The 12,057-nt window shown below is 48.4% G+C and overlaps 1 protein-coding gene and 1 pseudogene across 1 annotated transcript in view; both read right to left on the bottom strand.

The window, feature by feature from the left end:
• LOC147432726 (uncharacterized) overlaps nucleotides 1–3,783 on the bottom strand; it is a 55,142-nt gene extending 51,359 nt beyond the window's left edge. Inside the window, exon 1 of the mRNA XM_086491979.1 lies at nucleotides 3,417–3,783. Within this exon, the coding sequence (XP_086348105.1) occupies nucleotides 3,417–3,783 (367 nt within the window). The remainder of the gene's footprint in view (nucleotides 1–3,416) is intronic.
• Nucleotides 3,784–9,108: 5,325 nt separating this feature from the next.
• LOC147432725 (uncharacterized) lies at nucleotides 9,109–10,554 on the bottom strand (annotated as a pseudogene).
• Nucleotides 10,555–12,057: the final 1,503 nt, after the last annotated feature.

Raw genomic sequence — 12,057 nt, 5'->3', positions numbered from 1 at the left:
CGGCTTATTTTGAGGGGTAACCACGTGGGTAGAAGGGGGCAGCTGAGGAATGGTGCTAACTGCTATCAGATTGAGCTTACGAAAGGTAAACTCATTATGGATTTCACTTGGGATCGAAGCCGTGGATGCATGAAGTTTAGGGCAATCCTTACTGTAGTGATCCTTCATTTCAGGGCAATGACGGCAGGGAGGGGACCCTTCGGGCACGGGGCATTTGTTTTGGTAATGACCATATTCCCCGCATCTATAGCACAAAATGGGCTGATTCAATGGGCGAGTCGAGGGGCGAGGTTGTCCTTGCTCTTGGTGCATGGAGTTGGAGGTGGAGGCATAGAAGCTTTGAGGTGATGAGGGAGCATGGGTATGATAAAAGCTCTGAGACGGAAAAGTACTTTGCATACCTCGCGTAGGACAGGCTGTCAATAAAGGTGGCATATGGTGTGGATGGCCACCCAGGGAGAAACCATTTTGGATGCAGGTGCTTGCCCTTGTTGAAGATTAGGACCAAGACTTTGCTGTATTTGTCGCAATCCCTTGAGGTAGTAGCAATCCTTGTCCTCATGTCCAAACTTTTCACAGAAGTGGTAGTAAACTCAAAGGGGGCATTCCTGTGAAGGGTGCCCTGGAGAGCGGCATGAGCTACACCAAACCATAGCCTTAGTCTCCTGCTGAGACTTGAGCTCTTCTAGCTCGCGCTTGATCTGTTCCAATGCCTCGTGATATGGAGGCTTCTCCTATCTAAGAGAGAAGGACCTCTCCTCTTGAAGAGCTCACTGTAACTTTAGGGCTTCTAGTTCCCTGCGTAAAGAAGTTAACGGATCAGAAGGACTTTCCGAAAACACTGAGGGGGTCTCTACACGAGGGGGATTGGTGAACAGCTTGCTAGCTCCCTCTATCCTAGTAGCAGCCGCTAAAAACTCCTCCAATGTGGCGTCAGGTCGGAGACTCTCTTGGAGTTTTTGCTGGGAAGTTTTGGGAAGAGCCTTCTCCACCCACTTCTTAACCATAAATTCACCCGGTTGCTGAGGAAGCTTGGCCACCAGAGACTTTGTTCTGGTCATGAGCTCTGCAAAAGTCTCATTTGGTTGGAGCATCAAGTTTGCCAACTCATCCAAGACCTTCTCCTGGAAGTCCACTGGTCTGAAAGCTTCACAAAACTGTTGTCGTAAAGTAGCCCAAGTTGCAAAGTGGTTCTCTGCAAACTGACTGTACCACTTGTCTGCTTAGCCATCCAAGGTAGATGGAAAGAGTACCAGATAAGCATCTTCTCTATTAAGACCACGACCTCTACAGAGAGATACAAACCTCCATGCATGGTCGTCTGCATCTTCTGATGAGAGTCCCTTGAAAGTAGGAAACTTGATGTTTACCTTGGCCAAAACACTGGTCAACGCCTCCATGGCCTCTTGCTCAGGAGGCTGTTGCTAATAGCTTGATGTAACAAAATGGGGAGAGAGCTTTACTGGGGAAGGTGACCTAGAAGATGTAGAACCGGATGGAGGAATGGATGATGCCGTATGTGGAGGTATGGGTGATAGGGTTGGTGGACTTCTACTAGGTACCAGGGGTTGATACCTTCTGTGGTAGTACTTTAGAGGACTCAGTAGTGCCCTTTGACGCTTTAATGACCGCCTTGTATGTGTCATGCAATAACCACAAACCCAACCAAGCTTTGGGCAGGAAGACCTTTAACTGGCTGAACACTGGTCTAGACTCTACTAGACCAACACGAGTGACAAGACCACCTGGCTGGACCAGTGACGAGGAAGGACAAGACCAAGGACGAGGCAGGACTAGACCAGGACGAGAGCTTGGTTGGACCAGGGCGAGAGAGGACCAGACCAGCAGGGCGAGAGACTAGGTCAGCTAGACTAAGCTGTCTAGGGTGGACCAGACCAGCAGGTTGCACGGTGCAAAGCGAAGTAGGTGAGGCTAGGTAAAAACTAGCTAGCTCCTCGATTTGTAGCTCAACAGAGAGGGAGACTTCAGTTGAGGTCCCACCAGGCATGCCAAAAATGAGAGCACCTGTAGCGTGGATAGTGTGCCGTGCTCTCTAGAGTGGGTGCTCATCAGTGCAATGTGCGTGACATCTCACTCCAAATTAAATGAAAACATAGGAAACAGATAACAGCAAATCAACCTAGAGACACAGCAGCAGACGAGAACATATGGACTCGACTGTCTCAAAGGAACAAGTACAGACTCTGGCGTGGCAGCACACTCAGCTCCAACCCAGAACTCAAGGGTACAATGGGGGTATCGAGGCTTAGATGTGCAGAGATGGTGCAGACATACTGTGTGTATAGACTCACTACTTTAGACGACGACGCTGGACCATATATGAAGAAGATAATAATGATGACCCAACAGCTACTACTCATATGTACAATCATAAAGAGCCACCAACGGCTCATAAATGTCAGCCATCTAGGTCTATCTCCAAACTAAGTGGTGGTGGTGACCTGGCCACGATGTCCACTAGACCACCGTCCGTATCCTTGCCACGTGTCATTGCCCAGCCCAGAGAGTCCGTCCAGTGTGAACCAGACCAGACCAACTGTACTAACTGTGTGTCCTGTGAAAGTGACATTGTAGCCTACTACACCACCACATGTGGCATCACCTGTCCAAGGGCCTGGTGAGTCTCTGAGAAGAATACAATGTCCCTATCTCTGAAATTGTCCTCAAATGCACCAACGTCCAACCTCATAGACCCATTACAATTCTAAGTAGCAATCTTTAGTGTGGTCCCATAGGTCTCGCAGCAATCTTTAGTGTGGACCCATAGGTCTCGCACCGTCATGCAACGCGTCGCTCTACAATCACCAACCGACCATATCTGTAGAAGGCTATCTTTCCCTTCTCCCTTGCTACTATAATCTTTGGCATTACCTCTCTCATATGTGCGAGCTGTGAGAGAGTAAGATCATCGCCGAGAAAAATACCTATCTTCTTGAGAGTAGGCCTCTTCCTCGAGAATTCCTTCTTCTCTTCCAAGGAGGGGAAGCGTAGTATGAGAGCTCTCTCCTTTGAAGACTCTCCTGGGCCATCACTTTTCTTGCCTACTCTCCATGCCTTTGTGTGCAAAGGCTTCTCCACCCCCATCATGGATGTGAGGCTTGTGACCTCTTTCTCCACATTGTTTATGTCCTTATGGCCGGTCACTCTCACATGTAGAGCCCGCATCCACCTTCTTTGTTCCTCTTTGAGGTTCTTTGTTCCTCTTCGAGGGTCATGTTGATAAGCGTCGGTGTACAAGGAGCTTCCTTAGCTTTCCCTTTCTTGGCGACCTCAATCCATTTTTTTGGCATCGATAGCCTTCTTCTGTGTCTTTATTATCATATCGCCCATGAAGACGTCTTCTCCACATTCAGTTTCTCTTCCTCTTTGATCATCCTTACTTGTTCTTTGATTACCTTTGATTTCCTCTATCACAGAGGGCTGATATTCACCTTCCTCTAGTCCACTGCTTGCTCTATCAACCAGCTCCCGATTGAGGGCTGAGACTTCTTCTATGAGTGTCTGTGAGTCCGCCTTAAGTGCTTGTATCTCTACATTTAGGTTCTCTTTCTCCTCCTTCCATTGTGTGCCTTCGTTGAAGACCATCTGACGGAGGTTGGCCTTCTCCTGTATCTCTGTTTTCCATTCCTTCATTTCCCTTTCCATTTGTGTCATCCGCTTGTTCGTGAGCATGAAGGTGGCCTTTGCTCGCAGCTTGCAAGTAGGTGAAACATTCATGGCTTCCGTGTCTTGTGAAGGTGGAGCAGGGGAGATTGTTTCCATGGCAAGAAAAATTGGCAAGAACAACTAGCACCAGACAAAAAGCACCACCACCCTTCTGTTAGTGCTGGATGTCGGGCTGATTGTCCGGGCTTAACTTGCCTCTGCCCCTCGCAATTGCAATGTCTCCTATGGGTGCTTCATTCACTCCATTCCTACCATCATGGCCCCTCGCAACAACAGTGGCAGCAGCAAGCTGTAACAGACTTGGACACTCCAAGTCAAGAATCAACCGCGACAGCACCAAATAACCACTTCAAAACAATTCACAGATCACAATAGATTTGCACTGGCCCGGCGGAGTTCCGTGCCTAGAGATATTGGCCCCAAAGACTGGCGCCCCTTTCGGTATTTCTTTTTGTATTAATCAATCTTCAAAGTACAAGAGAGCGGTTAGGGTTTCACTCTCAGAATCTGCGTCCAGATGCTCGGAGAAGTGAAGCCCTCACCACTTATTTAAAGATACAAGGGATGCCCAAAAGCAGAGCCCCAAAAGCTTTTAAAATAAAAACCATCAGTTCTCTCTCTCTCTCTTAGAGAGTCTTTGCTCAGTGGTAGCAATGCCGCAATGACCCGTAAAAGGTGGACAGTGGCATTCAATCATAACCTTATCCCTCAACGGCTGTGTAATGCACAACATAGTCTTTTTCATCAAGTAGCCTTCCCGAAGGGAGTATCCAGCTACTATCTCCCCATCCCGTATCCGTGTGAAAATATCTGCAAATCTGTATCTGTTGCATACTGATCGACCATATCCTCGAAGCTCCTATGATGTATCGCGGCAATAGCCAGAACCATCGGTTTCTGAGATAAAGCATCTGCCACCACATGCTTCTGTCCCTGCACATGGACAATCTGGAAGTGGAACTGTGACAAGATGTTCGCCCACCGCAACTGCTTTTCCGAAAGCTGCTTCTGTGACAAGAAGTAGCGGAAACTCTGATCGTCTGTAAAGACAATAAAATCCGCTCCGAGTAGGTAATGCCGCCACTGAGTAAGAGCATGGATATCCGCCAAAAGCTCTTTCTCATAAATCTGTGCTGTCATCTCCGGCCTAGAGAACAAACGGCTCTCGTAAGTTATGACATGGCCTTCTTGCATCAAGACCATACCCAGACTACGACCACAAGCATCACAATATACTTCAAATGACTTCTGCAAGTCCGGCAAAGTCAAAATAGGTCCCGTAGTCAATTTCTCTTTCAATGTCCGAAAGGCAGTCACCTCTGTGGGTCCCCACGAAAAAGGTACTCCTTTCTGTGTCCAGGTATGCAAAGGGGAAGCAAGCTCTGCAAACTTTCGTATGAACCGCCTGTAGTACGAACACAATCCCAAGAAGCTTCTAACTTCATGAACATTCCTCAAATCGGGCCAATCACGGATAGTCTCTATCTTGGCCGGGTCCATTTGCACTCCTGCTGCTGACACAATGTGTCCCAAAAAGTGTATCTCTGGTAGGAAAAATTCACTTTTCTTTGCATTAATCACTAACGTGTGATCTCGTAATGCCTGAAAGACTTGAAGCAGATGATCTCTGTGTTCTACCTCATTCTTGGAGAAAACAATGACGTCGTCAAAGAAAGTGCCAACAAATAGCCTGTACTCTCGAAAAATCATGTCCATCATCCGGTTAAATGTCGCAGGAGAATTGGTTAAGCCAAAAGGCATCACCAAAAACTCAAATAACCCAAAAGTTGTCCGAAAAGCTGTCTTGTAGACATCTCTCGGCGCTATCCTGATCTGATGATATCCACTCTTCAAGTCAATCCTGCTAAAGCACGAGGATCCCTGTAACCTGTCGAGTATATCATCAATCCTAGGAATCGGAAATCTGTTCTTGATGGTGATTTCGTTAAAGGTGCTATAATCGATGCACATTCTCCAAGATCCGTCTTTCTTCAAAACCAACAACACTGGAGAGCAGTACGGTGAAGTACCAGGCTAGACAAGACCCTTTTCGAAGAGGTCTTTCACTGGGTTCATAATCTTTTCATTTTGTACTCGGCTCACATAGTAAGGTGGCCGGTTCGGTTGCGTGCTTCCAAGTATCAGATCAATGGTTTGATCTTCAGGCCCTCTGAAAAGCAATCGGCATGAGTGTGGAGAAAAATCTTGGCGTTCTTTTGATCAGGTCAAAACATATTCAACCTTTATCCATCGTTCAGTTCTCTCCCAAAAGAATGAGTAAGAAACTGAAGTTCATCGAGTACAATCTCAAAGCCCTTCATTTATCAAAGTCGCTTTCTCGGCCCGGTAGTCAACCACGGCGTAGTTCTTGTAGTACCAAGGGATCCTGAGTAGAACGTCACTCGCGTGCCCTGAACACCCCTATCATTGCAAACAAAGAAGTTTGCCAATGCTCGGTGTAACGGCAACATCCCATCCGGGTGCCAGTCGAACTACCTCCGCCTGTGGCGTCAGTCTGTCGGGCGTAATTCCAAATCGAGCCGCCAATTCCAAGTGAAAAGAAGTTGGCCTTGGCTCCTTCAAAAGAGCTTCCTGATCCTTCACTTTGTCCCAAATCCGGCAAAGTTTGTACTTTCATTCATTAGATTCGGTGCAAGTCCCATGCCATGTGGTACCAGTTCTGCTTTTCTATCTGCCTTTTCTGCCACATTCCTCAGCTGCTCTCGAACTCTCAGGCCTGTCGTCGTCTTTATCATTTTGTTCTTTCTGTGCCTTTTTAGGGCACTTCGCGACGATATGTCCATGTTCCCCGCATCCAAAGCACTTCCCCTCTCTGATGAAGCGAGCTCTCTCCTCAAGAGTAAGCTTGGGTCGTGCATCCTTTTTTCTCTGGGTTGCTCTTTTTCTTTCTACTTTTATTCCCAGAAGTCTGTTCGGCTCGTTGTGTCATGGCCTCATCTGCGGGGTAGGTCAGACTGCCAGAGTGAATGACAAAGCCCCGCTTCGCATGACTCATCAACTCCTGAATAGAAGCTGACTTCTGTTCCAAGCAGTGATCTCGGATCTCTGTAGGTAGACCCAAGGTAAACCGCTCAATCTGTTCTCTCAACGAGATCTTCTTGAATGAAGAGGCGGGGAGAAAAGAGCTCCAGAATCTTTCTCAATAAGCATTGATTGTATCTTTCTTGGTCATCCGAAGATGGTTCCAAGCAGCTCGTACATCTCATTCATATTCTTGCGTCAACCAAGAAGAAATAAAAAGCTTCTTAAATTTCAGCCATTTAACTGGCGCAGTCTTGTTTAAAAGTAGCGTGGACCACCAAGTACGAGCATTCCCCTTAAATTAAGAGGCAGCTCTCCGAATCTTGGAGTGCTCTGAATAGCGTCCTCCTACGAAAGCGATGTCAAACTATTGTATAAAAGACAAAGCCTTCGAACCATCTGAGTATCTTGAAAAAGTATCAAACTTGATCGAGTGGCCACCTTCCTTAAACTCTCGGACTTTCTTGCTTTTATCTTCGAGAAAGTCATATTGGTTGGCTTTGTAAAAATTCTTCTTGTTCGCATAAAAGTTTCCGTTGTCAGAGTCTAAACTGTCCATAGACCAGTCCTCTGTAGAAGTGTCACTCACTGGGCGAGACTTAGACTTCCTTGCCTTTTTCTTGCCCTTTCCGGAGCGTTGTTTCTTGCTTCGCTTTTTGCTTTTCTTGTCTTCTTCTCTCGAGTCTGAAGAGCTAGAATGACTGTCAGAAGAAGAAGAAGAAGAACTAGGTAGGTCTTCAAACTTGACGCGCTTCTTCAATTTCTTTGCCTTGTCAAATGTCGACCGACGACCCAAATATCCCGGGAAGTCAGTGCCTTTCTTCTGCTTTTTGCCGTGCTTTTTGCCTTTCTTTTGCACGTCGAAAAGCTGAGCAATCCGTGCATCAACCACGTTCTCCAATTCCTTCTCCGTATATTTCTTGGAGGAAGAAGGTTTCTTGAGAGCAGGTTTCGAGAGTGGTGTTGTGGTTCTCTGCCACTCCGTCTGCACCTCTTCCAAAGAGGTCTGGTTCATGTATTTTTCCATCTTCGGATCCTTGGCAAAATTGAGCATCATCTTTGTTGCATCGCCAATCAATTGACGACGCTCCATCTCTCTTTGCTCCGCTTGAGTAGGCCGAGACGGGCCATACTCTCTGTCTGAATCTTCGTTGTGATCCCAGCCCGCATCTCCAGATGCAGAGGGAGTCGACTGATCATTGCCTGAAGCCATAGGTGCCGCGGAAAAAAAATTCAGGGATCGGATTTCCCGTAGAAGAGAAATCGGCCGTGCTCTGATACCACTGTAACAGACTTGGACACTCCAAGTCAAGAATCAACCGCGACAGCACCAAATAACGACTTCAAACAATTCACAGATCACAATAGATTTGCACTGGCCCGGCGGAGTTCCGTGCCTAGAGATATTGGCCCCAGAGACTCGCGCCCCTTTCGGAATTTCTTTTTGTATTAATCAATCTTCAAAGTTCAAGAGAGCGGTTAGGGTTTCACTCTCAGACTCTGCGTCCAGATGCTCTGAGAAGTGAAGCCCTCACCACTTATTTAAAGATACAAGGGATGCCCAAAAGCAGAGCCCCAAAAGCTTTTAAAATAAAAAAGCATCAGTTCTCTCTCTCTCTTAGAGAGTCTTTTCTCAGCAAAATTCGCGTCGCTCATCATTTTTCAAAAAAAAAAATCAGCCTCCGTGATTTCCGGAAATTAGGGTTTCTGGCAGAAATTAGGGTTTGCAGGAATTTTAGGGTTTCTGGCAGAAATTAGGGTTTTTGCTGTCCGCCACGTCATCACTTTGTGACACAAGCTGCAATCAACAACAGCAGTGAGCAGCAGCGCACAGCGGCAGCAACAAACTGCAATAGCAGCGTGCAGCAGTCAGCAATGGCAAGTAGCACACAACAGCGTGCAGCAGTCAGGACGAGCACGAGCGAGCTATTTTGCTTGGCAGCGTGCACATGGGGAGTTGCTTCTGTTTACACAATCCGGAAGGGGTAGAAAGAGAGAGAGAGAGAGAGAGAGAGAGAGAGAGAGAGAGAGAGAGAGAGAGAAATGAAATGAAATGAAATGTTATATTAACGTCTTCAAAAGGCCAAAGTGACCTAGAGACCAGAGAGAGAGAGAGAGAGAGAGAGAGAAAGAAAGAAAGAAAGATTTTTTACGTCTATTAGAAGGCCGAAATTGGCCTATGAGACAAATCAATGTACATGGGTGTGTCTTCCGTCAATCGGAAAGACAAAAGTGCTGAAAAAACTGACTGACTGACTGACTGATAAAGCTGATACAAATCTCCATGATGAGGGTGTGAGTGTGTGGAGCGCTATCACTATGGTAGCCTATAGCAAGAGGGTAGTACACGCATGATATGCATCTGGGTGACTAACTAAACTAGCTCCATCCTGTGCTAATGGGTGGGTGTAAGATGTGGTACATGGGTGGAGCTGGAGCCAGGGCTGCTCGGATGGCTGCAGTGGGGTCGGCCATCATCTGGGCTCGTCTCTCCTCAGTGGCTCGGCGATCATGGGTCTGAATCTCCGCAATCTGGCGTCGATGAAGTCTGGGGGCCCGGAAACCTGTAGCGCGGGGCCGTCTCCTAGCTCTAGAGGTCTCAGCCTGTTGAAAAGTCACCCCTCTGTGTGTTGGTGGTGGGGAGGCTGGTAGATGTCGTGAGACGAAGAAGTATGTGAGTTGGGTCTGTCTCCCTCTTGTCTGAGCTGTCTTGGGCTCAAGTAAGGCCTCTCTGTGGCTCTGTATCTCTAGTAAGAATCGTCCCAGCTGGCGTTGATCTTTGGAGTCCATGATCTCTCGAAGGGTAGGCTGCCCTGTGAATAAACCCTCATATCTGCCTCTCATGTCATCATATGCTCTGCATCTGCATACAAAGTGCTCCTCATTCTCTAGCTCTACTCTGCATACCCGGCATATCCGCTCCTCTCTGGGGGTGTCTGATGCTCTGCCAGTCTCAATCTCTAGTCGATGTGAGGAAACCCTCAGCTGGCCAATAGCTACTCTCGAGCTGTGAGGCATGTAAGTATCCATGTATCGTGGTCGCTGAATGAACCCATCTGCTAGTATGTCCCGGAACTGATCTCGGTAATGTGACCGTCTAGATGCCAGGTCGGGTGTGAGCCATGTCCGACTGGTGTAGAGCTGCCAAAGATCCTGTCTGAGCACAGTGTTCCTCTCACTACGTGAGATGCAGATGTGGGGTGAATCTGGGTCATACTAAAAGGGTGGTAGTCTATCGATGTTTAGACCCTGTCTGTCAAACCATGCTCTAACCTGAGCATACCAAGCTCTGTCATACCCTGTCTCTGAGATCTGTATAGCTGCCTCAAATGCTCTGCGTGTGAGTCTGTCTGCTGGGAGCTCTCTCATCCTCTAAATGAAGGAGATAGAACAGTGCTCTACTATCACGGGAGGTGCCGCTAGCTCTGCTCTGATGATGTCATGTGGAAGTGTCGGCTTCCTGCGAAATAGTCGCGAGATCATACGTACCTGGGGCCTCTCGACCGCACTCCACTGGGTGTCTATGAGGCCTGGGGCCCAAACTGTCGATGCATACATCATAGCTGGTGTGACTAGTGTGTCAAATAGCCACCCCTTCGTACGAGGCTCCTGAGAGTGTGCCAGGTGACATCGTCGCTCTAACATGGCCAACGCTGTGTACCCCCGTGTCAGTCTGTCTGTAGCTGCCTGTCTCATGGAGAAAAGACCAGGCAAACTCGTGAATGTGACTCCAAGGTAGACATATGACGTGACAACCTCTTTCTGTCCGCCGCCGGCTGTGAATACTGTTGTAGCTCTCACCATGGGAGAGGTGTGGAAGATCATGACCTTGGTCTTGCCAAGGTTTATTGTCAAACCCCTGTGTGTACAGAACTCATCCAAGGGAGCCAAGTGGTGTTGTAATCCCTCGGGTGACTCTGAAATCAATACAATGTCATCAGCATATTATAAAATGTGTGCAGGTGTACCTCCGAGGTCTGACCCCTCTCCTCCAGCTCGTAGAATGTAGTCCTCAATCTCGTCGATGTAGAGTATAGAGTGGGGGAGAGTGGGCAGCCCTTCTTAACACCAATCATGCTAGCAACAGCCTCAGACAAACCTCCTGAACAGCGTACCCTCCCAGTCACCTACTCATAGAGTGCATAGATGGCCCAAATCATATCTGATGGTATCCCCAAGCTCTGAAGCCGTCCGAAGAGCCTCTCTTGTGGCACTGTATCAAAAGCTTTGCGGAAATCCACAAAGCAGCAATATAATCTCTTCTTCCGCACCTTTGCCACATCAATGAGGCAATGCAGAATGAAGATGTGATCAATAGTGGAGAAGGCCCGTTGGAAACCTGCCTGGCCGCATGCTCGTAGACCCTCAATCTCTCCATATGAACTAAGTTCTGCCTCAAGTACTGCCCCGTATAGCTTGGCCATGGTGTGGCCAATCATGATGGTCCTGTAGTTCCCTGGGTCCAGGGAGTCGCCAGATTTGTGGAGAGGCACAATAGTGTGCCTAGTCCACTCCTCTGGGAAGCCCTCCCCTATAGCCCGGTTGAAAACATGTGCAATCAAAGGGGCTATAGTGGAAGTTGTGTATATCAGATGCTCAACTCTGCAATCCTGTATGGTCGGCCGAGCAGCCATGCTGTAGTCGGGGTCTATGGCCCTCTGTACCATCCCTGCTATGAAGAAAGTGGAGCTAGTAGGGCGAGGCTCGGGTGGCAATGGGATGCGAGGCTGCCCAAGTACCTCGTACAATCTCTCAGCATAGTCAAGCCATGTCTATGGATCTCCAATAGGAGTGGTCAAACGTGGCTCTCGTAGAGTACACCATGCTGCAGCACTATCCATGCTCATGAATAGGCGGTATCGCTCAAGCTCCTGTGCCTCCTCAAAGGCTCGCCCGCTTCCGGCGTGTGAGGGTCTTCATCCGTCTCCTGGCCTCTCTCTCTCTCCGTGATCTCTCCAAGTACTCGTTGAGCTCGTAGTCGACGATAGAGAGCCCTTCACTCATCATCATACCAACGGTTCTGTGGCATAGTCCCCGGGGGGGGGGGGGGGGGGGGGGGGGGGGGGTGTGACCAGAGTGGGTGGTGTCTGGAAATGAGTTGATGGCTGATGTCTGAAGAACGGATGTGATGTGTGAGGTGAGTAAGGGTAGTGGGGTGTCAGGGTGAAGCAAAAGAAGATCGTTCTCGACGTGGGCCGAGTATATGGGAGCTAGCTCGTGTATGAAGTGGATGGTGGTGTGTGGGGTGCGAGTGGCGGGTGTATGTGTGGGGGTGTCTCCCTTGAGGGAGAGTGCGAGATATGTGTGGTCGGCCCCAATGGGTATGGG

The sequence above is a fragment of the Adiantum capillus-veneris genome, chromosome 20 (assembly GCF_014529385.1).
Source record: "Adiantum capillus-veneris isolate H3 chromosome 20, ASM1452938v2, whole genome shotgun sequence".
In the NCBI taxonomy this organism is placed as follows: Eukaryota; Viridiplantae; Streptophyta; class Polypodiopsida; order Polypodiales; family Pteridaceae; genus Adiantum; species Adiantum capillus-veneris.
This window is presented reverse-complemented; position numbering and strand designations above follow the sequence as displayed.